The 27294-nt window shown below is 36.8% G+C and overlaps 1 protein-coding gene across 4 annotated transcripts in view; it reads right to left on the reverse strand.

The window, feature by feature from the left end:
* The window catches only part of LOC149805279 (protein trachealess-like), a 233496-nt gene that overhangs the window by 107101 nt on the left and 99101 nt on the right, over positions 1 to 27294 (reverse strand). For 3 of the 4 annotated variants that reach the window (XM_089949123.1, XM_089949128.1, XM_089949138.1), the window contains one exon: positions 1042 to 1280. In XM_089949123.1, coding sequence (XP_089805249.1) covers positions 1042 to 1280 — 239 coding nt within the window. Of the gene's footprint in view, positions 1 to 1041; positions 1281 to 14310; positions 14538 to 27294 lie in introns of those variants that run through there. The other variant, XM_089949144.1, reaches the window with a different exon arrangement.

Below are 27294 nucleotides of genomic sequence, written 5' to 3' on the forward strand. Positions count from 1 at the left end.
ACGTATTATAAATTTTAATCAGAAGATTATGGTCACACCAACATGTGGAAATGACCTATATGATATATTTACCACAAATACTCACAGACAAGTCTGGTCCAAATGCAAACTGCCTAGACTGCTACTCACAGGCAAGTCTGGTCCAAATGCAAACTGCCTAGACTGCTACTCACAGGCAAGTCTGGTCCAAATGCAAACTGCCTAGACTGCTAGTCACAGGCAAGTCTGGTCCAAATGCAAACTGCCCAGACTGCTACTCACAGACAAGTCTGGTCCAAATGCAAACTGCCTAGACTGCTACTCACAGACAAGTCTGGTCCAAATGCAAACTGCCTAGACTGCTGCACACAGACAACTCTGGTCCAAATGCAAACTGCCTAGATTGCTACTCACAGACAAGTCTGGTCCAAATGCAAACTGCCTAGACTGCTACTCACAGACAAGTCTGGTCCAAATGCAAACTGCCTAGACTGCTACTCACAGACAAGTCTGGTCCAAATGCAAACTGCCTAGACTGCTACTCACAGACAAGTCTAGTCATTGATCTCATTTTAATCATCATGGATCTCATTTCAATGGCCATGGGTCTCATTTCAATCATCATGGATCTCATTTCAGTCATCATGGGTCTCATTTCAATCATCATGGATCTCATTTCAATGGCCATGGGTCTCATTTCAATCATCATGGATCTCATTTCAATGGTAATAAGTCTCATTTCAATGGCCATGGGTCTCATCTTATTATTCTTTAGTGGAATTACTTGTATTAAGTACTTCATAACAAGGCACTCTTGCAATAAAGTCATATACTGTATGGCCCTCATGGACAGCATCATGAGGTACACTGAACAGTTCCCTATTTTCCAATATACAACTGACAAAATTCTCAGCTGGTGCAATATTTTGATCTCTCTGATTTATGCAAATAAATCAAAGTTATATGTACTCAAATATTTTTTCTTCACAAAAACTAGTACCATATAGTGCTTGATCAACATGGGGATGGGGGATGAAATTCTTAATACAGTAAGACAGTTACCTTTTAAAGTTTTGTCAGGAGGGGGACCATCCCTGTTCCACGGAGGGTCACCATGGCTGGAAAACTCCCGTAACTTCAAGTAACTGATGGACAGCCGAATAATAGATGCTTTATCCAGCTGGCTTGTTATGGCAGCAGGGAGGGGCAGAAGTTTTGCAAGTTCATAAAATTCATAATTTTCCTTCCCACGGCGAGAGCGGGCTGCATCACGGGATTTTTCTTTCCTCATTTCAAGAACCCTGCAAAGGAAGGTAAAAATTTTAATTTTGAGAACTCCAGATGGGAAATAAGTGAAAATTGATCATTCTAAAGATCCCACAAAGGATGGTAATTGATATCTACCTTTTCTGTTCTAAAAAGTGTGACATTTACAAATAACCTCAGGAATTTTCTATCCTCACTAAAAAAAAAAATCCTCTTGAGAAAGATAATTAAAACTTAATGATTTTGACAATTTAGTAAAATAAATGTTTTCTTTTCTGCAGATGACAAATAAGATAAACTTAATAATCATTCATATACTGATTACTGGCATCATTCACCTTTGCAACTACAGAAAAACTTTAAAAATTCATGCCTGAAATCTGGCTTCAAGATTTTGACTGTTCATGTTTTCTTGTGTTGATTGACAAAATAATGCTGTAACACCAGGACAGAGTGAGTTATCTGAGAGAGCAGCCAAGTATTTGAGGATTGATAATTTTACTGTATTTACAGCATTGAATTATAATGCCCACTGGTCCTAAGACATGTATCTTGTAGTATTTTTATCAATATTTTGTCCTTAGTGATGCATATCATTTTTAGTTACCCTGACTGCCAACAGACCTGAGATAATCTTTTTCACAAACATTATTTTCTAACTAGGGTATTTTAAACAGTATGCCAGCCCAATGTTTCCTGTTATGTATATTAGGAAATCCCTTATTTTTATTTTTCCTAACTAAATTCACTCTCATTTATTAACACATTTTCAAGTCACTGTAACCTTGGTGTGTCTAGCCTTTCAAGAATAAATTCAGTTAGTTTCTGTTCTCCTCAACTGCGCTGTATAAAGTTTCCTTAAGTAATTACCAGTAATGTACCATTACATTTTTATATACTGGTCCTAGTGGCAGTGGCATTTAAACTTTTGTTCTGAAGAGCTATATATGTTGTTTTTGTCTCAGGTCAAGCCTTTTACCAGTAGTCAAATTAGCTAGTGTAGACCTTAAATTATTGTGATTAATCCATTTTCCTTCCATCAGTATGACCTAGACCTCTGACCTACTGTGTCCAAAATCAAGTGTTTTTCTTACCTCAAGTGCATCCAATACATCAAGTTTGGTAAAATATTTACTGTAGAACTCAAGTTAATATGAAGAAACTATTTTTCTATTTTTGGTCACTGTGGCTTTGACCTCTGACTCATTGTCCTTAAAGTCAAAAGATATTTTTCTTGTCTCAGATATGAGCTGCATAAGAAGTTTGGTTAGAATATGTGGTGCAAACTTAAAATTATTGTGCACAAACAATATTTATGTTTCGAAAAATTAACCTAATGAAGTAAAAATCGATAGTATCTTTCTGGCTTCAAGTGCAGTGAATTGTGCAAAAGTTTGGTAATGACAGATGGTGAAAACTAAAGTTATTGAGCAGAAACAAACAAGGTAAGAGATAGATGGACAAACAAATGACTGGACATCATAACAATCAGCAGACATATTGAAAATTCTATGGTGCCTTTTGAAGCTTAATACTGAACATACAAAACTGATACCTTTTTTCACTGATACCTTTTAAGACGTTTCATGAAAGACCATAAAATTAAAACATCCTGAATTTGTCTCTGCACATACTATCTTGTTGCTATTAGGTGTCTCAGTCAGCAGCCAAGGTTAAAAATATGACCAAGGTGTAATTACCAAAGTAAAGAATGATGTCTCTTCTTTTCAAAGGTCAATTAGGAATACTTAAAGGAACACAAAATTTGAAATACATATCTCAGTATAAGAGATGCCTAATATGAGTGTGCAGAAAACCATTTAAAAATGATCTCTGAAAAGGTGAATAATCATCGACAGTAATTATTTACATTTATGTTCAAATGGGACATTTTGGGCATGATCTGTTTATGCAGGTGGTGTTGTTCATCCTTCAAGTTTGAAAATAATCATGACATCTCTAAATGGTTTGGATTCTCTGAGGGATCTTGTGTGAGATCTTCCCAAAACTCAGGGTCAGTATTTAGTGTTTCAAGGATGATTTAGGGGATTCTTTGAAGCATGTCTTTTGACTACCCAGAGATCACTTTCTCTCCATCAGTTTTCCATTAAAGAACTTCTCTAGTAGTTGCTCTTCTGACATTCTAGCAACATGGCCTGCCAATCTCAACTGTGATCTAGCAACATGGCCTGCCAATCTCAACTGTGATTTCATCAGCCTGCCAATCTCAACTGTGATTTCATTAGCAGAGTGTAGATACTTTGGAATGTCTGCCTGTGTAAGAACCTTAGTGTCTGGAACCTCTATTCTCATCAGTTTTTCTTTCAGCTTCTGGCATGGTGTCTATACACCATCCAGGTTTTATAACTAAACATCAGTGTCAGCAACAATGTGAATTTGTAGACCTTAAGTTTTGTTTATAAATTGATGCCTCTGTGCTCCCACATATTTGTGCATAGTCTGCCAAAGGCCACACTTACTTTAGCAATTCTGGCATTGGTTTCCTCATCAATGTGGACTGCATGTAACAGTTTGCTGCTGAGTTAGGTGAACTTGTCCACCGCCAGGAGGGTTTTTGGAAGACTTGTTAATTAGATAGTCATCTAATGTGCATTACCTCAGTTAGAGTATTATGTTGTACGCTACATATGCCAAAGCCATTTTCACCAATGACACCTGGACATGTCTAGTGACAGGTGAGCAGTGTGATCCTAAAAAGGCTGCTCAGTCACTCAGAGGGCTGCAGAGTTCCATTGCTGCTTTGGTTCAGTGTAAAGCAACCAAATGCCCTGAGCCACCTGTGTGCAGGTGTGTAGCAACAACTTCCTGTGTATTCACACCGGCTGATTTGCCACACACCGATTGCCACAGGACTCAAAGGTATCTAGCGGAGAGCAGGGAATAACTTGTCAAGATGCGTGCATAAGTTGGATTTAAGTGAGGAAAAGTTGTGTCAGTCACCCTCACTCTCTCGACCAGGCCTGACAATGTTGAGACATCTGGAGTGGAAGGCCATTAAGTTCCTGCTGAACCTGATTTGATTCCCTGTGATGTCGTCACAGTTCTTGCCATCTACCTTCAAAGCTGGGAAATGAGCTTATTTACTCAGACGTCTCATCCACCAGAAAAGGCTTTCCTGGGGGAGCCAGGTGTAGCTGTCCACTCTTAGTCAAAAGTCACAAGTAGTACCACCTACTGTTACTTGCAAGTTTATGCAGGTAGATGCTGTATAAAGGCTCAAGCCATAGCATGTCGACTGTATTTAAAATAAAAAAGTTTAAAACTTATTAATCATAATTTCACTTTGCTAAATTTATGGACATCAACATTCTATATAAAAATAATTTAAATTTCAATGATAAAGAACATAGATTTTAATTCTGTAACAAAAAATACAAGGTTTATGTCTGCTGGTAGCATCTATTACAAAGAGTGTTTATCATACCTTGTATGCACATCAAACATTCCTGCAGTATGAAACCTAATGATAACAGCATAAAATAAGTCTTCACTGGAGTGATTTTTTACAGTAATACCAGGAATCAGGCTTCCAATAAAGAGTTCTGCACTTGTGCACAAGGTTCTAGATTTAAAGAGATTGGATTCGCTGCATTTTTCACACTGGTAATCCTCGTTATATTAAAGAATAATGCACGTGAGAAAATGTGAAGAAATATGTTTTTCCTTATTTTGATATATGAATAATAGAGATTGGTTTGGTTTTGAGAGTACATAATCTGAACATATGGAGGCAGATATTTTCATAATACCGGTAGCTTTACAGCCAATAGTCACTATGAAGGAAAATATTTGCAAACTACATTCGACATTTTATGCCACCGGCCTGAGTTTTTATGGGCTATTTGCATCACATATAAACTTTTTTTTTATTTAAAAAAATGTGTTCATACAACAGGAATGTTACTGCAAATAAGATATGACAAAACGTAGTGCATCAGGTGGTTATCATCATCATCAACATCATCATCATCATCATCATCAACATCATCATCAACATCATCATCATCATCATCAACATCATCATCATCATGAATAAATCTGACTGATATAGTGGTTTTAGTGGTAGTGATTATTTGCCCTTTTCATTTTAAAGATGTGGTATATCAAATATCATAGTCTTGGGCATATACATTAAAGGTCATGCCAAGTCTTGTTTGTTTTATTTTTAAAAGTCACCTTAACTTCAATCCTCGACTTGTATATCAGGTTAACGAAGAAGTAAAACGTCCACATGTATGAGGCACCGTAGCGGACAAAAGCTGGTCCAATCAGAATGCTGCCGTTTAAATTTTTTCTGTCACATATCCAAAATTCCAATTTCACTTGTTGCATCAGAAATGCTTGTCCTTAAAGTTCCATTTTTTTAGGTCGAGATTTTAGAATGTATCTCTTGAATAAAACAGTAGTGGCTGAAAGTTATATTTTCTATGTCGAGGTTTTAGGTTGTGTCGTTTGAATTACACGGCGGTGGTTGAAATTTCAATGTCATACGTCGAGAAGTCTTAGTTTACGTATTGGTTCAACGAATTTATGTTGAAAGTTCTATTTCATGTGTTGAGTATTGAGATTTCATCTGTTGAATTCCACAGCGCTGAATGAAAATTAGATGCTCAACGTCGAGTTTTTAGATTGTATCTTCTGAATTACACGGCGGTTGTTGAAATTTTAATGTCATAAGTTGAGAGTTTCAATTTAACAGGACCGCTTCGGTGGCCTAGTGGTTAGAGCGTCCACCTCTGATGCGAGAGGTCGTGGGTTCGAACCCCGGCCGAGTCATACTAAAGACTTACAAAAGTGGTACTAACAGCTGCCTCGCTTGGCGCTCAGCATTAAGAGGTTAGTGTTATGCCTGGTCGGCCTGGTGTCAGGATAATATGACTGGGTGAAACATGATGCTAGTTGGTCAAATTCTGTTAACCGGTTTGCCGAGATGATAAAGTTGTAAAAATGTTTTTTCTTTCTATTTGTACATACCATCATATTTAATAGGGGATTGGTATAGTTTTTGTATAAACATAAAAGCCCTTCACGGCAAGATGCTTTAAGTCAAAATGGATCAAATTCTGCTGAGCGTTGTTTTAAGAAATGGTTTACAGGATTTTCTACTTGTAGTGAATATGGTCATATTAAATAGTAAATCAATATCATTTTTGTAAAAATTTGAAGCCATCCATGCCTAACATTTTCTGTCAAATATGTCAAATTCAGAAGCGGTTATTGATAGTGTTGGGGGGGGGGGGCGGAGGGGGCTACAACTTGTTACAGTGACCATTTTGGATAAAGAATCGACACCATATGTAAAATCCTTCAAAGGCATTTCTCCCAAGATGCCTTCAGTAGAGCTGGAACAAACTGTATTTAGTAGTTATTGAGAAGAACTTGTTTTTTTCTGGTACTGGTGGCCATATCATTCGTAAAACGTTGAAAGCCACCATTACAATAATTATAATATCCATATTAAATGGTGATATATTCTGTCAACAAAACTGATCAAATTCTATCACGTATTTTTTTTCTTTATTTTTAGTAATGGTTGCCACATTATTTGAATATATTTGAAAGAACTTTCTGTCATGACGTTTTTAGTCGAATTTGGACAAATTCGGTTTGTTGGCTGTTTAGAGCTCATGTAAAGTTCATTTGTAAATGCGGACATATTTGACGGCGGATAGGCATCATTTGAACAAACCTGAAGAACTTAATGTCAGGATGCTTTCTAAATATGGTCAAAATTATGTTTAGCGGTTCTTGACAATTAGTCCTTGAACGTTTTTTTCAATTTACTTTGTCCTGACAGTCACGTCTGATGGCAGATGGACGTCGTTTGAACAAATTATAAAACGGCTTTATGCCAGTATGCTTTCTGTAAAATATCAAGTCCTGTTCAACTGTTATTGAGAAGATGACGTAAACAGCAATTATAAATGGTCGACGCATGACAGACCATACCCTAAGTTAACTTGGCTTTACTACCAGTGAGCTCAAGTGTGTTCCATAAAAGCACACGGATACATAAAACACACGGATCAAGATGTAAGACATAAAAACTCATCATAATGTAAACAAAATAAGTTTGAAAGCTCAATGAAAAATAAAAGAGCAATACTTGCTCTCTTGTGCAATACACTCATATACTAATCTTTCATGCCCATATTTAGTTACGTATATGCACATAATACAATAAAGGCAAAATATACGAGTATGTTTTTAGATTTATTTGAGATTTATCAAAATCTATCCATCCATGGATGCTAAACAAAGAAAACAGGAGTACCGTGAGCGGCGTATTATATGCCTGAGTAATTGTATATGGTCCTCTATGCAATCCCCACAATCAATAGCTTTATTTCTTACCTTACGTGCAAGCCATCCACAAAGTTTGGTAAAGGAACATGTTCTAGGACAAACATTATTCTGTGAAACCAACTTTTATAAGCTACAATGGCCTTGATCTTTGAACCTCTTATTCCAAAATCAATAGGCCCATTCCATAAGTGAAAGCCCTCAACAAATTCTGGTCAAGGTAATAAAAGTTTTGTGCAAAACATTTTTTTCTCAAGTTACCTTGAACTTAAACTTCTTTCTTGCCAAACGTGTAAGTTATCCACACGCTTGTGTGATGTATATGGTCCATATTTGAATTGTTTGTGCATAAATCATTTTTCTTCTTTCAGTTGCAGTGACTATGGCATATGACCCGCATCCCCACCTCACCCCAAGAAAACGGTTGAGTTCTTCCTTAAACCCAAGTGCAACCAGCCAAATAGTTTCGTCTGTCTATGATGTATAAATAATATTATTGTGCGGAAACTTTTTCTTTCTTTCGCACTGACCTTAACCAACGATCTTTTGACCACGAAAGCCATAGGTGTCTTCTAAACTATATGTACAAGCTATCCACAAAGTTTGGTGCAAGTAAGTAATGTCATTAAGCGGAAACCAATTTTTCGTTCAGAGCGAACTTGACCTTTGACCTTTGTACTACCAAATCGATAGGCTTCTTCCTTCCCCATGTGTAAGCAGTCGACACAGTTTGATGACTATATATGGTACAAAATTCGAGTTGTTATGAAAACCAATTTTCTTCCTTCAATTACAGTGAACTTGACCTTTGACCTGTAACCCGAAATCAGTATAGCTCCTTCGTACCCCCACGTTAAAGACATCCGCAAATGTTTGGTAACTCTAGATCGTGAAGAACCGGAGTGAATGTGTGCAATCCAAATTCTTTTTTTTTTTTTTTTCTCTCGTCATGTTTACCTCGACCTTTGATCTTTCAAACCTGGAATTAATAGAGTTCTTCTTTACCTTACACAAAGTTTGGTAACTGCAGACAGTGATCAACTGGAGTTGTTGTCAGAAATCAAAATTAACGACTGACAGACAAAATAATAACATGACATGATTACATGCTCCGCCAAAGTGGGTGTCTAAAAAGTTGGCGAGCAAGTTATCTGAACAAATAATATATCTTATGGTATATTTCATTGAACAAGGATTGTCTGAATTAATAAAAGTATCATAAAATATTGATAGTATGCGTATATGCTCAACGTTTAAATTAGTGGAAGTTTACTTTTGTTATCGCTAACCGATAGTGAAATCTATTATGCTGTAGTTAATTATTAAGACTTTATACTTGGATATATGCACTAAACTATATGGGATTATATAGATCTTTAAAAAATAATAAAACAAGGTAAAATGTAAAGCAGTGTGCTAATTACATAATAAAAAAACTGAACGATTGTCAGATGAACAAATTATGTACAAGACTTCATTATTGTTTTACACACGATAAATGCGCTTATTTTTGCTACCCAAAAATATGTAAGGCCTTCACTGGAGCGTCAATACTCGCTTATAAGTCAAGACCATCAGCAAACTGCATAGGCCCAGCTTTGCCATCGCATAACGCGCTACAGATCATGGTCTCTGCAGTTTATTATGTGTAATCAGTAGAACAAACAACACAGACCCTGATTTGCCGCTGCTTTATACAACAACAGATCAGGGACTATGTTGCTTGTAGTTGGATTCGGTGTATATGTGAGTATATACGGTACGTAATTACCATAACCATGAAAAAGTGGCCATAACAAAAAATTTTGATCAAGCTTAGTTAAGCTTTCTGACTAAACTTGTGTTTTCATCATGGACATTCCAATTAAGTTGTCTTAATTAATCAGATGACAAATTCAGCGGAAATCAAGTCAACTTAGTTTTTGAATACATAAGTTCATTTGACGTTCTTTAGCACATTAACTCTTCATCTATTTGAAAGACACTTCATTTTCCAACTCTGATTCAATTAGCATTTCCCTAACCAGTGCAATAATTCCGCTACCCTCTGTTTCAATAATTTGGTAATCAAATTAGCCGGGTAGTTTGTCAGTGTATAAACCATGTATTGGACAACGCCGAAGACTGCTTATATGTTTGATTTAAACTCTCGGGAATTGTTCTCGTCGAAGTGTTCTTCCTTGTTCCGCACCGCTCATCATTATTAAATCAACGCCATATCATCGAGTATTAGTAGTTTCCTCCAATCAATTATCTGATTCCAAATAAACTGAACTTTTGGGTTAATTTGATTTAATTTTGCAAACAGTATGCCGATTGCAATTTGGAAGATTTTTAATATGCCGAAGCTTCTGACGAGAAGTAGTCTAAAGTCAATGACAGCAGATTATCGAGGCGTTATTACTCCCAATAAAGAGTTGATTCTGCAGATAGCTAGCTGTAGTTTTAGACAATGAAACATTAAGGGTGTTTGCTCGAGGCCATTAGGGGTTCGCTTCTGCCAACATCACCCTCTGACATCTCTAGATTGATCAAACAGGAGGTTGTAGATCACTTAAATTTGCAATAAAGAGACAGAAACAAGACCGAAAAGACATTTTGGAAAAGCTGATATGTTATAAATCCTGCGATAAATGACTCTCTCGGACTTTATCAACCATTAAATGATCGTGATATCTGTATATCTAAATATTATAACGTTTTAGCATTGCTATGTTTATCGTATATACTCGCTTATAAGTCGAATTGAAAATCAAACTACAAATGTCCTTATCTTCCGTACATAATGTGGCTGCAGATCAGTGTCTATGATGTTTTCTACTGATTACTCCTAACAAACTGCACAGATCAGATCTGCCGACACATTATGTGACGGCAGTTCTGTGACTGTGCAGTTTTTGCAGTTGGATTCAACTTATAAGCAAGTACAAATAATATTTTATGGTTTTGCTCATCAGTAACTGAATATAAATTAAGATACTCAATGTCAAACGCAAAATAATGCGCTATTTTGACTTCTGTTGTTCTTGTTTATTATTTGGAACTTAAGTCAGCCACTGATGATTTAATTTTTGACATGTTTATATTAGACGGGTTAACAGACTCAGTACAAATAGACATGATAACACATTAAGTGCTTTACGTATTTACTGGACCGCTCCGGTGGCTTAGTGGTTAGAGCGTTCGCCTCGGATGTGGGAGGTAGTAGGTTCGATCCCTGGCCGAGTCATACCAAAGACTTACAAAAATGGTACTAACAGCTGCCTCGCTTGGCGCTCAGCATTAAGAGGTTAGTGTTAGGACTGGTTGGCCTGGTGTCAGGATAACGTCACTGGTTGGAATATCATGCTACACGTCTGCAGCATGATGCCCCAGTGCTAGACATCACTATGAACTGCAAAACTGCAAACATAGTAGCAATATGACTGAAAAATTGTTAAAGCTACGTTAAAAAATCCAAATCACACACGCACACGCTGGTGTTTACAGAAGGACAAAACGCGTACAGAAAAAAATAGCAAAAACAGACAGTGAAGTGTGTGTGTGCAGTAAACTTTTCGGTGAATAAAGAATACCCATCATGTGTTATTATCATATTCACTGCTATACATTTCTAATAACAACAACAATAATCCCTAATAAAATTTCCACTGAACTTTGGCTAAAAGGGATTATGTGATTACTGAAGAACCTATTTCAATGGGTCAATTACAGGAATCTCAAATGAATATCCTTTCATTTAAATTCTTCTTTGTGCAAATGATACCTTATCTAACCTGATAAGATTGCACCAGTTTGTTCAAATTTTGTTCTCGTTGCATATAATGGCTACTGTACCTTTTTACATACTGATGGATGCAAAATAAGTCATGACGTTGTTGATGCACCTGTCGACATCACACATATCATGAGTGTGGAACTTTCAATATATGCATGAAAAATCTATCTGTACTGACTTAATAATAATAATAATAATAATAATAAGATGATGATGATGATGATGATGCATTTGATTTAGTTAGAATCATTAACCCAGTCTTACATGTAGTCCTCAATAATAGAATATTAATACTATAACTGCAAAAGTATATATACAAACAAAATGTTTACTAAGTAAGGCCAATGAGGATTAAAGTACGAAACCTACCGCAAACTGTGTGAAAGAATATTGGAAGCTGGAATTAGGAAATCATTGATATGTTTTGTAACCATGTTACGAAAAGATTTACATGTAAAAACAGCGTTAATGTACATTAGTAACCGCTGTAAATTAAGGAATAACTACGAGAATGTGTATTCTTTCATTGTAATAATTCTAGACGCTCGGTTTTGGAGTTTAATTATTCGATTAAGATTAGCAGCAATGAAATTCATTCATATGGTGTAACCACAATCAAATAAGGGCAACGTATAGCATGTAAAAAAAAACAAAAACATTTTAGTATAGATTCTGGCACATACCAAAATCGTCTTGTTCTTCTGAAGGATACTATAAAACGCGCGCTTTCTTTGATTTTCCCACAATAGATATCTGTCAATAATCAGACATAAAAATTTTGATTTTATATTTGATTTTATTTAACTCCCTAAACAACTGTCACAGTGTTAGCTTTTTTTCCTGTGGTTTCGCCTCACAGTATAACAGCAGCAACTGCCTGTTGTAAATTTTTGTTCGAGGGAAGGGATTGTATGACTATCACTCGTGGCATGAAAACTGTGTTATCCGCATACAAATCAGTTCCAATGGCATTCATATTTAGTGGTAAATCATTGATAAAAAGGAGAGAGAGTAAATGGCTGAGAAAAAAACCTTGGAGGACTCACGGTACTAATTCCACTCCAATGGTAAACATATGGAAACACTGTCATATTCAAAATTCAATAACTTAAAATTTATGGGTGCTGATAATGACACCTATAATTTTTCGTGCACATCTAACCTTGGTGCAAGCTTATGTGTGGAGAACACCATATGACCCGCGGCAATTTGTTTACATACATGTGCATGAAACACGTGTTATTGATTCTGCACCAAATGAATCAGGTGCTACTTTCAGTATTGAGTACTCCTGAGTCAAGCCTGTAAAAATGCTAAAATTGCATCAGTAGAAATTTGTCAATATTTTTTTTACATTACATATAGGACAAGCTCTCAAAAGATATTTTTCCTAAAATTTTAATTTTCATTATTAACCAATTATGGACCACCAAACCTGTAAATACTCTATCATTTCTTCACCCATTTCTAGACTGGTTCACAGTTCTTCCGTATAATTAGTACCGTGTGTCCTGGAGGACTCCACTTCTGATGTACTATACAGGTGTAGTATTGGACACATAATTTTGTTGCCTTCGTGAAAGGCAAGTATCCAACTAAGCAATGAATGATCACAGATTTGGTATGTCTTTAGCTTGGTAAATCAATATTTCATGATCTGCTAAAATGCACTTTTTTTGTAAAATGGAATTAAACTGTCTCGATCTTTTGTGTCATCAATAGCTGTTATCTATCTAATCTATCAATCAACTCTGTGAGGGCAGTTTGGCATAAACGATTTTCTCTGAAACATTACTGTAAGCTATTTCTTTAGAAGTCGGTGAACAAAAAAGGCGATGTGTTTTTCAATTATTTTTAATAATAAGGCTGATAAATTTGATATACTATTAGATCAAAAATTATTTCCTGAACATCTATCACGTTGTTCAAAGACTGGGAACACCGGCTAATTTAAAATTAGTTGTGTTAATACTTGTATTTATCAAGCTAGCAAACGAAGGCCCGTCAACATTAACTGATAGTTTCTCTAAAATTATATAAAATTGTGATATATTACAGGAAGGTATTTTTCTCTACGTTACCAGTGTCTGTATGTGAGAGAGAGAGAGAGAGAGAGAGAGAGAGAGAGAGAGCTCAAAAGCTTCAGGGAGACTCCTCAATGTAGCATGCACATGGATCAAGACGTACGAACTGATCCTAATTTGATAACGAGTCACAGGCTCACTGCTAATGTTTCTGCTGTCTTGATTTCATTAAATTAGTACTTTCTAAACACGTTTCACACCCCTGCCTTACGGTCGCGATTCCGAAAAAATAACCACTGGGTCACTGCGGATTCCCCAAAGTTCTTAGCAAAACCACTATAGTTCCCTTCTTCTAAATTTCCGTTTTGGATGATGGGAGATTCAAATTCACTATCATTAAGTCTCGAGGAACGACAAAACTCCGCCCCCCCCCCAAAAAAAAAACAAAAAAATGTGGCTGTCTTGTAAGAGAGACAAACATCCAGACAGCGAGAGGCATATAAACCAAAGGGCACAGGAAAGGAACACAAACTGCAACCTCTCTTAACCAGCCATGAGATGAATCAACAGGTGACATCAGATTGGAAAGATGGTTGTTTGGGCGGGGGGGGGGGGGGAGGGGGCCGTAATATAGAATTTTTTTGTGTGTAAATGCAAGCAGTCTTTTTACAGGCCGACAGTTAGTGTTATATATGTTTTTCTAATTTTAATATATATATATATATATATATATATATATATATATATATATATATATATATATATATATATATACACTCGTTGTCAGTGTGACATTAATGTTTTCCAAAGTGTTTGTATCTTACACAAAACATGAGACTACGAACGCGTTGCAAAATCAGCACCTTAAAGAGCCAAGTTTTTAATGCAGTGTTAAAACTTCCAAATTCCAACACATTATAATAAATTAAGTGACCATACCTGTCGCAGTTACTTGTACAATCCACTAACACCTGGCCAATTTGATAACATCGGATGTAATTACACCTTCCTCTGTCAAAGTCGCACTCTATCTCTACCAGCAAATATCAAGGCTTTGACACACCTAAGAAGTCTTGTAAGCTAACGCAGTGTTTACAAAAGTCCAGCTCCACAAGGCTGAAGAGATGATATTCTTATATTACCGATCAAATTTATCATTAAATGATCTCATCAAGACTCTTGTCACCATTGAAAAGTCAGACGTCCATGGTTCCACGTGACTGATTCTCAATACGTATACACGCTGGATATCTGGATGCATGTACAATCCCTCCCCTCGAAAAAACATCGCCGATTGAATTTGGCAAATTAACATAACAAAGCTAGCATCATTCACTTGGTCGAGATAGTGAAATAGGCAGACGTGGATATAACACATTAGATAGAAACCTAGCGGATTACTCTCACCTATTTTAAAGCCATGTTTAATCATCCCAGAAAAGATTTCGAAATGATTTATATACATCGGCTATAATGAGAGAACTCAATTGACAGGTATGAATGGAAAATGCAGAGAGTGGAAAGATGCTATTTAGTTCTTCATAAATTTATAATCTCCTGGTAAAATGTCTAAAGGAAATGAAACCGACGATAGCGTGACATTCTGCAAAACATCAGCCTATGAACATCGAGGAGGATAAACAGAAGCGTACATGAAAAAAACTTGCTAAAACTATAAATAAAAATTTTCATTTTCTTTGGTTGATTTCTTTGATTTTAACGGCGCACTAACTTTCATTTAAGTAGATTCTTGTGTGAATAAAACCACATAATACTAATCCATCAGGCAGGCATACACACAGTCCAGATCAACCGTGAACATGTACTTTACTTTGAAATGGGGGATATGTATCATCATAACAAATGAAGAGCATGTTCATGTATGATTGATGTTTGTAAATATAAATATTGGATTGGGTGCAAAATATGACAGACAAACAGACAAATTACACATTTTTTATATTTATTTGCTCAAATTAAATTTGCACCCCATTCCAAAATCAATATTAAACTAATCTGAGGACCTTGTTCTTTCTAGGTCACAAGTATTCAAAGTGACTATCTTACCGCCAAAATCCACCAAAATCGTTCAGTTCAGCTTACTTCAATTATGTGAAACCCTGGTTTTGTGAACTAAAATTAGTCCAGACACCCTCCGTGAAGCATACATTTTGAAAACGAAACTCGCTCTCTCAGATTTCCCCATAACATTAGATTCAATTTTTTTTTAAAACTTTAATTGATCTATTATATGTTCTTAGGTTCCAAGTCGGGCACAAGTTACAGAATATCGTCAACACGCTGAGACTGATAGAGCACGTGCTTGACAGAGCCAACCCGTTCGATGTATCCATTTGCATGTGCCACAATTTTTTTCTCTGGTTTCATTATGCATGTGTCACGAGCAACGAACTGGAAAATCATCACATCTCGGTTACATATGATTGTTGCCTACTCAATAGCGTGGGACCCCTAAGGAAAAAAAAAATGGTATACAGTTTTTTGCCGACATCTTATTATCCATCAGTGAAAGATCCACAAAGTGCTAATTTTTTTTGGGTTGGGGGTGGCGAGGGAATTGCGTTGTATAGATGTCCCCTGGTCCGAAAGGGAGAGGGGGGACAACCGGTGATATAACCCCAGGGCCCGGGGCCGAAAGGGGGCCCGGGCCAAACAACACTTTTCTATTTTATACAAGAAAAAATATTTTCAGCAAGAACTAGAAGAGGCCCATATGTTTCTTACCCCAGGGCCCGTGATCGCTCTCTATGGTCTTGGATGTCCCATAACTGGCCATCAAAATTATTTCAACTTGCGGACTCCGCATGTATAATAGGCCTAGTGCACATAACCACATCTCGCAAGAAGCGACTAGTTGAGCCAGAAGCCGCGATGGCTCAGTGGATAGTGTGTCGGACTCGCAACGGAATGGCGTGGGATCGAACCTTACCATAGGATCAGCTTAGGTCGTATATCGTAATGTGTTCTTCCACAAGACACTTAACACTAACTTCCTTGGCACTAAATAACCTGTTTGTATTGCTGTGTATAAAGCACCAAACCAAAATCATCCCAAAATTAAGGAGATTTTAATCACACAATATATTGCTTGACTCAGTCCTAAAAGGGAAATTAAAATAGTATGAAAAGTGATATATCTATTTCACAGTGTCTTCTTGTGTTGATAATTTGCTTTTATTCTAAGTTGAAAGGGTTTTTTAAAAATGAAATTGAAACAATTATAACATAACCAAAATCATTAAAGCATGAAACAACACCACGGTAATGTGTGTTAAGAATATAGAGCTCATGGTGAGGCCTCCCCCATACTGAGCCCCATAGCTCACTATGAATAGAGTTTGGAAAATTAACTTCATCACACAAAAATTAACCTAAGTTCTTGGAACGCAAAATATGCATCATAGTGACCTACTGTGTAGTAGGGTGTTTTAGCTGCAAATTTCAGAACACTACTATAAACAGTGTCTGAGAAATGCAATAAAATGTTACGGAACTGAAATGGATGAACCATTGAGTACCTATTGTTTCACTAGGGATAACAGTACACGTGGATGATAAAATTACTGCGCGTTAAGTTCGTTTCAAATGGCTATATGCTCCTCAGAATAAGTTGTTGGCCACGGAACACTACAGTTCCCATAAAGTCTATGCTTAATATTGCTTATGACAAGGATTATGTGGATTGAACAGTTTGACAATTACATTGGACCTTTTTGCATGGGGGTATGCACTAATTTCACTTTCACGTTCTTTTATAGGTGTGTGTGTGTGTGTGTGTGTGTGTGTGTGATTTGGATTTTTAACGTAGCTTTAACAATTTTTCAGTCATATCACTACGATGTCTGCAGTGTAAGTTTATGGAGACAGGTGGCATGATGTCCCACCCATTCACATTATCCTGACACCAGGCCGACCAGTCCTAACACTAACATCTTGATGCTAAGCGCCAAGCGAGGCAGCTGTTAGTACCATTTTTGCAAGTCTTTGATATGACTCGGCCGGTGATCGAACCCACGACCTCCCGCATCCGAGGCGGACGCTCTAACCACTAGGCCACCGGAGCGGGTTTTTTTTAAGGTAGAGAAGACCTATAAAATTCTTTTATATTTCTGTTTTTGGTGGGGCCTATTGTCAATTAGAGGGGGGATCACGCTGTCTAAAACGTTCCACCTGTTACAGCAATACGGTCAGAAAATCAGACCGGGTTTTGCATGTATTTGAGACACTTTCTTGGTTCTTCCAGATCACACAAAAATTGATCAATATACTTAACTGATATATATTATACATTCGTGATTTTGTTTGAGTCTCGGCTCAACAAACGCGAGTATGTGAGAAAGCTTGCCAGTAGCTTCCCGTGGATCGGAGGTTTTTCCTAGGGTCTTCCCTGGTTCTTCCTTCACCAAATAACACTGGCCACCACGTATGACCTATCATGGGCTGAAAAATGGCATCTACGCCACAAAATACAAAACAACATAGTTACTGGGCATGGCAATTATATATATTATTACAAATAACAAAATAGTATACATGCGTTCAAAGTTTGATCATTTATAAACAGTTTGGTACCTAGTTCGTTGCAAGTGGACAACTGACAGTAAAGTTTTATTTGCCCAATATGACGTGGTGTCAGTTTGATTACTCTAAGTTTTGTAACTTCATTTCTTTGGGGCCCTGGGTGGTCTAAAGTGCTCGTCTTTACTTATCACTGCCATCTCGCCTCTGACCGCGTGGGTTCGAATCTGAGTTCGGCCAATGTGGGCATGTGTGAAAGCTTGCCAGCAGCACCTTGTGGGTCGTGGTTCTTCCCATGGTTTTCATAGGTTCCTTCCCCACCATTTAATCTATCCGCCATGTATAGCCTATCATGTGCTGAAAATGGTGTTAAACCCAATACAACAACTTCCTTTCTTCTTTATGCATACACTGTACTATGGTTGTGTGTAAGTTATTTAACAGGCCTCGTGGCCGTCCAGTATAATCAAAGACTATTACCTAAACTAGTGTAAGCCACTGATTTATTATTATTATTATTATTATTCAACGAATTATTACTGGTGCAAAGTTATCTCCCTTGGCATAGACGCTGTGCATCACGCTTTTAAGCTCTGGAGAGTGCCCTGTTTTCCTGTTTATATCGTCATGCACCGTATTTTTAGTTATCTTGTTGACTAATTACATTAACAGAAAATTTATAAAAAAGATGATCTATACAATGATGCCTCAAATATGGTTCGAACGTATCTATTTATAAAACATCTTGGTATGGACAGAGACTCATTTTCTTTCAGGTGTCTCCTTTAGAACGCAAGCGATATGCAGTATTTACATTTTGATTTTTGTTTGTTTGGTTTTTTTAAACTATCGACGATAACTTGTAATCAATTAATTTGGTCAGTCACTTAAAGCGTGCCCTGCCTGACCAAATTGATTCATTGGAATAGTACTATTTCTTACCTTGATTTAACAAGACAAGATTTATTTACGTTGATTTAAAACAATAATTCAAGATATGCTCTAATGAGCTTTTTACCGAAATTGCGTAAAAACAAACGAGTCATTACAGCAAGCATAATTTGCAAGCCACAAACACGGCATAATACATTGATACAATTGAACGAAACACAGCGCATCAAACGTGAATAAGCAAAGCATTTTAAAACGCAGTTCTTAAAAGTGAATTAAGTATGTGGATAAATCAAAACCACAACTGAGGACAATTTAAACAAAAACATAATTATTGGTAAAGATTTTAATTGAAATGAAACGATAATGCACCAAATTAGGACCAAAAAAAACATTTTCGCCGAAAAAAGACTGGAGCTGACCGTAGGGCACTTGAAACTACACAAGACAAGGAAAGATACACAAAAAAAACGCTACCACAAATAATACTGGCATTGTATCACCTCTCATGAGATAATTTCTGTGAATCTTATCATTTTAATACACTTCAAGCATGATCTCAACAAGCTTTCATCATCTCTGTTACGTCAAGCACAAACTAATTCATCTCCATTACCTTCACTACAGATGTTTCAAGGTAAAATGCGTATCGCTGTCTTCAGCTATACTGCTTTTGTATAGATCCGGACTTTTTACAATCAAGAAAAAGACAAAAGTAGTTAAATCATAAATATATATGAATCTGTCCATGTGTCGGGATAATACATAGAAAAATTAGTTAATGTAACAGAAAATCAGAAAAGTATTAGATGGAATAAAACATATATTTTTTGGTCTTCTGTTACATTAACTAAGGGTGTGTGTGTGGGGGGGGGGGGTTAATACACCCTATTCATTAAGGTTCCTAGCAGACGATCTTAAGCCTCCTCAATTGACATATATATCTGTGTGGAGTACAAGTTGGCAGTTGATAAAGAGACTGACCATTTAATTTTAAAATGGGTTGAATCTGTGATATTTATCAATAAAAAAGTGTCCGGTCGCCAAGAATACCTTGAAAAAGCATTCTTGTGCTTATTTGAAGAGGGGGGAAAATATTATTTGAAAAACTGAATTTTGTTGAGGTGGAATAAAACAAAATATCCTGGTTCAAAAACTCATAGCTGCCCATTCCTCAAAAATTAAATGGTTGATCTCCAAGTCAAGCAAGTCAGCTGTTTTTAAAAATGCATACAGAGCATAAATGAACACAAAAACATCACTATTACATGCATTGATATATATATATATATATATATATATATATATATATATATATCTTGTATGTGGTATTGTGTTTTGATTCAACATATTGCATATGTACTAACAAGCAATTTACCTGATTCAGTAACATTTTACTAACGGGTAAATATGAGTACATTCGGGCGATATTATTTCTTATGCGGGTCTATGTCTGCACTATGTCCATCGTTAGAAAGCTTCAAAGGTCAGTTAACCAAAAATCAAAGGTGTATAGCATGGGTAAAGTCTGATGATCGGCAATCAACATTATCTCCTTTGATTTGCACAACCACTGACCAGTGGCACTATAGGATATCGCTTGCGATAACAACGTGTATATATGTGTTTGGCTTTAATAATTTTAGTCATATCGCTACGACGTCAGCAGTGTGACAGTTATAGTGATATTTAGCATTAGGGCATTGCGCCACCGACTGGTAGCATCATGCCCCAATCACATTATCATGACACCAAGCCGGCCAGTCCTAACACTAACCTCTTAATGTTGAGCGCCAAGAGAGGCAGCTACTGTACCATTTATATAAATCTTTAGTGTGACTCGGTCGGGGTTAGAATCCACGTCCTCTCGCATCCCAGACGGACGCTCTAACCACTTAGACCACCGGTGCGGTGACTAAGTCTTGACACTTATTGAAAAATTGATGGAAGAACATGTATCAGGACACGTAGCTGAATTTTCATTCAGTTTGATAGACTGTCACTATTATACAACAGAATAGGTGGATATAACGTCGTCCCCATTCAAGTGGAATTAAAGTAAATTTATATTTTCATTTCAGTAATTTAGGTTATAATAATATTTACAAGGTCAATATATTGGAGAGCAATACATTTCTTATAGTACAAATATAAGATAGTAAGTATAATGTTTTTTTCTCTAATATCTTGGCAAATTTTACAAACAAAATTGCATATTCTTCATCAAATACTAGCAAATTATTTTTGGAACAAACATTACACGAAACAAAATGTTTTGAATCATTTCACCTATCTATCTGCTTGTAACTTTAGTTTATGAACAGAATATATTAATATTGAAAAGTTTTGAAGAATGTCAAAGCGTAATGGTATGCATACATATTTCTCACCAATCAGTAATGACATGTATTCTTTGCAACGCAAGTACAGATATTTATCACCATTCAGTAATGACATGTAATTTTGTACATGTACACAGATACTTATTACCAGTCTCTCTCTCTGTGTGTGTGTGTGTGTGTGTGTGTGTGTGTGTGATTTAGATGTTTAACATAGCTTTGACAATTTTTCAGTCATATCGCTACGATGTCTGCAGTGTGGCAGTTTAGAGTGATGTCTAGCACTGGGGCATCATGCCGCAGACATGTAGTATTATGTCCCACCCAGTCACATTATCCTGACACCAGGTCGACCAGTCCTAATACTAACCTCTTAACGCTGAAAGCCAAGCGAGGCAGCATTTGTACCATTTTTGTAAGTCTTTGTTATGACTGGGCCTGGGATCAAGCCCACGACCTCCCGCATCCGACGGGAACGCTCTAACCACTGGGCCACCGGAACGGTTTTTCATTAGTAATGACACGTATTTTTTGTACTACATGTACATATATACTTATTACCATTCAGTGATTACATGTATATTTTGTACTACATGTAGATATGTACTTATTACCATTCAGTAATGACATGTATTTTTTGTTACTACATGTACATATTACCACTCAGTATCGACATGTATTCTTTGTACTACATGTACATTGGCACTTGTTACCATTCAGTGATGACATGTATTTTTTGTACTACATGTGCATAGATACTTATCACCATTCAGTAATGACCGCTCCGGTGGCCTAGTGGTTAGAGCGTCCGTCTCGGAAGCGGGAGATTGTGGGTTCGATCCCCGTCCGAGTCATACCAAAGACTTAAAAAAAATGGTACTAACAACTGCCTCGCTTGGCGCTCAGCATTAAGAGGTTAGTGTTAGGACTGGTCGGCCTGGTGTCAGGATAATGTGACTGGGTGGGACATCATGCTACATGTCTGCGGCATGATGCCCCAGTGCTGGACATCACTATAAACTGCAACATTGCAGACATCGTAGCGATATGACTGAAAAATTGTTAAAGCTATGTTAAAAATCCTAATCACACACACACACACACACACACACACACACACACATTCAGTAATGGCATGTATTTTTGTACTACACGTACATATTACCATTCAGTAACGACATGTATTCTTTGTCCAACATGTACAATGATACTCATCAACATCCAGTAATGACATGAATTCTTTGTACTACATGTACAACGATACTCATCAACATCCAGTAATGACATGAATTCTTTGTACTACATGTACATAGATATTTATCACCATTCAGTAATATATTCTTTTAATGCATATATGTTGTTGACTAGTTTACCTATTCATGCCAATTTTGATGCATGCAAAGTTTTAAATCACGCATATTTTTTCGCTCTATAAGAATTAAAATAATCTCCAGCAACGATGGCTGTATCAATTTAACATGTCTGCATGCCCTAAGATTTTCTGACGACGTTTTTCCTCCAAATAATTATTACGAAGCTGCCAATAATAATGTAGTTCATTTAATTTTCGAATCTAACCAGTCTTATAAATGAAAGGAATGCACAATGAAAGAGACGAACAAACTGAGATAGAAGCCTATAAGTTGGTGATCAAAAGAATAGATATAAAGGAACAAATGAATGAAAGGATTAAAAAAAAAACGAAAGCATGAACAATATACGAATGTAAAATACAGAGATAAAAAGAATTACGAAACAAAAGGATAATAAATGACAATAACAGTTCGCAAATGGACATCTAATAGTTTACTGAAAAAGAAAAGGAAACACGAGGAGGTTACCTTGAAATTAGATTTTATCTAGTCTTTAATTGGAACGAGCAATAAGACAGCTGCCATCTTAACAGGCAAGTCACTAATCTCTCCAAATTAGAGGACATAATGACTATAAACAAGTCTTTACAAACTCTTGTTTTTAATTTTTTTATCATATATTGTCTTTGTACACAATTCTATAAGCAGAGCAAGATAGTTCACATCGTATTTATTAGTCACATTATTGTTATAAATATGATTGATGTAGTTGACCCGCGCCACTTTGCCTGCACCATGATATTGCTTTCGGACAAACATAAACATCACAACACTGGATTGTACACAGTGTGACGATAATTAAGCGTCACAATGTGTACAGTCCAATGTTGTTATGTTTATCCGAAAGCAATATCGTGGAGCAGGGAAAGTGGTGGGTAAATTACATCAATTCTATTTATAACAACAATGTGACCTCGTAACTTGGGTTATTAACTTCTAAAAATGTTACTTTAGCCTATTGTTGACACTGGATGTATTCTGTGTGTGTGTGTGTGTGTGTGTGTTGGTTGGGCTTAATTTTTACTTCACGCATGGTTAGGCTACTACCAGTCCATTGGCCGACCATATAACGGTGATATGTCATCTATCTGGCACCATTCTGAGTACATTTTGGTTTTATGGGGTTGATTTGAGTGTAAAATTTAAAATGAGTTTTCAGAGTCCAGTGGTTTCATTGTACAGAATGGGTTTTCTTTTGGGTTTGTTTAAATTAAAGGAAAATATTTGGACCAGAAAATAATTCGGGTTAAAAAGAATTTCGATTCCGTGAGGTTCCGGTCTTGAAAGGTTTAGCGGTACATTGAAATTTAACATGTTTTAATCTTAAACACATTAACTTAGAAATAAATAACACAAGAAATAGGTAAAAGTGGCACAAAAATATAGACAGGGGTCATATCCATTGCATCTTGACTAACTCCTCAACTTTGCAATATTTTCAAACGGAGGCACCTTGAAAAAAATTAAGACTACACTGATTGCTAAATCCAACCGTTTCCATGGATATAGCTTGCCTAATTAAAATATTGATACTAATCTTTTACCAGACGACCAATCAACCCAAAATATTTTACCACACCCAACGAACTTGAGACTTGAGTAACAAAGAGGACTAATTTTAAAAAGTAAAACAAGATGTGTAAATGCACGAATCCCCTCGCCAACAGAAGCACATTTGGATTAGCCAGCTTAGACTGGTATCATATGAAGGTCTGGTGCCAAGGAAATGTGAGTTCACAACTCTGAAAAGATATGCCTCTTGACACTTTATTCAGGCTGTTCTGAACAGGATTCGAACCCGTTACGTACTGATTGTGAGTCTAAGTTGACAATTAATCCACCATGTGGGGGCCACGATTTGCCGAGTGGTGAAAAGCGAGTTGATTCGAGTCTAAGGTCCAGTGATTATGAATGTGTGAGAAAGTTTCCATTAGCTTCCCGTGGGTTGTTTGTTCATACCGGGGTTTTCACGGGTTCTTCCTCCACAAGTTATACTGGCCGCCATAAATGGCCTATCACGCGATGAGAAATGGCGTTAAACCTTCCCTGTATTTGTATGCAACAAGAAAGTTTCATTAGTGTAGGGTCGAAGATACGGATAATGCAACAAACGGCTGAAACTACAAGCGTCACTCAAGTATGAAAAATAAATCAACTGACCTAGTTTTGGCATATGCGAGTTACTATCATGAGTCTGAAATAGGGTTGCAGCTATTAAGCGTGTAATGAACTAATGCCAATACACACGTCGATCATGCGTAAAAAATAAATCATGACTGAGTTAGTCTTCTTGAAGGAGGTACAGCCGCGGTATCGCAGTTGGTAGAACGTCGAACTCGTAATCTAACGGTTGCCCGCCCATGCCAGACCTAGTCGACTGACTGTGTCTCTCCTTGGAATATGCTCCTAGTTCCCATTTCCGTCTCATTATATAGTCAGTAATGTGTTACAAGGATCATTAAACCAACCAAACCATACATAGTCTCTTGAATGTGCGACAAACGAATAAGTGAAAATACACAAGTCACCAGGGCGTGCAATAGCTCACAGTGGTCAACTTTTTGTAAGCCGCATAACATTCGACTATCTGAAATGTATCTTCATACCAATTTCCATTAGTACAAATAAAACAGGGTCTAAATGCTGAGTGTGTGCGAACAGTATATGACAATACAAAGGTCACAGTGACCCATTTTTTAGTATCATATATCTACTGAGATGCACCCATATGTCAGTTTTAGAGTCCGGTTAAAACAAACGTATAGCTGAAAATACAAAAGTGACTCAGGCGTTAAAGTAATGTTATATTGACCTACTTTTGTTATGGCTGAGTTGCATTTTCTCAGACGAGTCAATATACTAATTTTCATAAATTTAGGGTCCAATATATTGAACGCGTGAAAAAAGAAAAGCTGAAAATACATGTAACTTAGGTGTATAAATTAGATCACAGCAACCTAATTTTTTAATCTACTTGATGTGCACCCACATACTTACTTTCATGAGTTTTCCTGAATTAAAGTGCCTGCTATTAAAAGCATAACGAAAAACAAATGACTGAAAATACACCCCAAGAAAATTATAAGAAGCAGCAATCCTGTCAATTTGTGGGGAAATGTTTATAACCTAACATAAAAAATAGGAGATTTTTAAAAAGAGAAAAACAAAATAAAAAAGGAAAGAAAGAAGAAAGGAAAACAGTTACCAACTGTAGATTGCTAAAAACCAAGTTTTTATAAAATAAAAAAAAACAACCCGTCCGTTCTGTCGATCAGAAATCAGTCATGTTGAAGGGAGGGGAGAGGGGCGAACTCGATTAAGGAGAAGGGCTGTTATTCATTCAGTTATGAGCCAGATAAATAGGTTAGAGCATCTGTATACAGACGTTTGACGAGATTAATCTCCAATGAATACAATACATATTCTATCATAAGTCGAGTCCTATTGAAATCGCATACACCCAGATCTGCCGCCGCAAACTGCGCTGGGAGATCTGGAAAATGCAGTTTGTTATGAGTAATCAGTGCAACACATTACATAGACCCTAATCTTTCGGCGCATTATGCGACGACAAATCAGAGTTTATATTGTTTGCAGTCTGTCTCTACAGTAGTCAAGTCTGAATAAACCGTGAGATGTACATTCGGAAGTATAAATTTCCGATGAGTTTCATAAGATGTAGCATGTACGTAAATTGTTTACAATCGAACTCCACTTATATATCAATAGTATATTATATGCGAAATTTGTATGAGTGAAACGACTCATCGATATACAGATATTTATTATTTTAAGCTGAATCTGAATATTGATACAGAAAATACTTACTTCCAAAGAGAACCATTTCACTAATGCTGCCCTATGACCTATTTCAATTATATTAACGATCTATATTAGCCTGAATAATCTTATGACTGTAATGGGAAGTTTGATGACGTCACCTATTTGAATATTCCTTGCGTATTTAATCATCTGTGCACACAAATTAAAAAATTAGCTTTTCCTTGATAATTTGTAAGAAATTTCCAAAACCCTTATTAAGTAACTACTGTGAGTGTCACATTAACCTGGTGGATCAGTGTGTGTGTGTGATTGGGATCTTTAACAAATTTTCAGCCATATCGGTACGATGTCTAGGGTGTGGCAGTTTATAGTGATGTCTAGCACTGGGGTATCATGCCGCAGACATGTAGTATTATGCCCCACCCAGTCACATTATCCTCACACAAGGCCGACCAGTCCTAACACTAATCTCTTAATGCTGAACGCCAAGCGAGGCAGCTGCAAGTACTATTTGTTTAAGTCTTTGATATGACTCGGCCGGGGTTCGAACCCACGAACTCCCGCATCCGAGGCGGACGCTCTAACCACTAGGCCACCGGAGCGGTGTTACCTAGTGGATCAAGCATATATTATGGCAATTCCACTTCATATATAATGAGACAAACGTGAAATTTATTCAGAATAAATGAAAGCCACCAGTCTATAAATAAATGAAGGCCGCCAGTCTATATGTAAATGAAGCACACTTGAATATACGTAAGTAGTTAAGTGGGATACCCTAGGGACAATGGGAATTCCACTCAAAACACCCCTGGGACACTCTAGGGACAATGGAAATTTAACATGGAGAAAAATCGTGGGAAAATCAGGGGACAAGGGGAATTAGCATTACATGGGAATAGAGTTTGGGACTGTCTAGGGACAAGGGAAAATTGAACATGGGGGAAATAAAGTGTGGGTCTGTCTAGGGACTAGGGGAATTTAACATATGGAAATTG

This window comes from Sinohyriopsis cumingii, chromosome 2 (genome assembly GCF_028554795.1).
Source record: "Sinohyriopsis cumingii isolate HCF-2022 chromosome 2, ASM2855479v2, whole genome shotgun sequence".
Taxonomy (NCBI): domain Eukaryota; kingdom Metazoa; phylum Mollusca; class Bivalvia; order Unionida; family Unionidae; genus Sinohyriopsis; species Sinohyriopsis cumingii.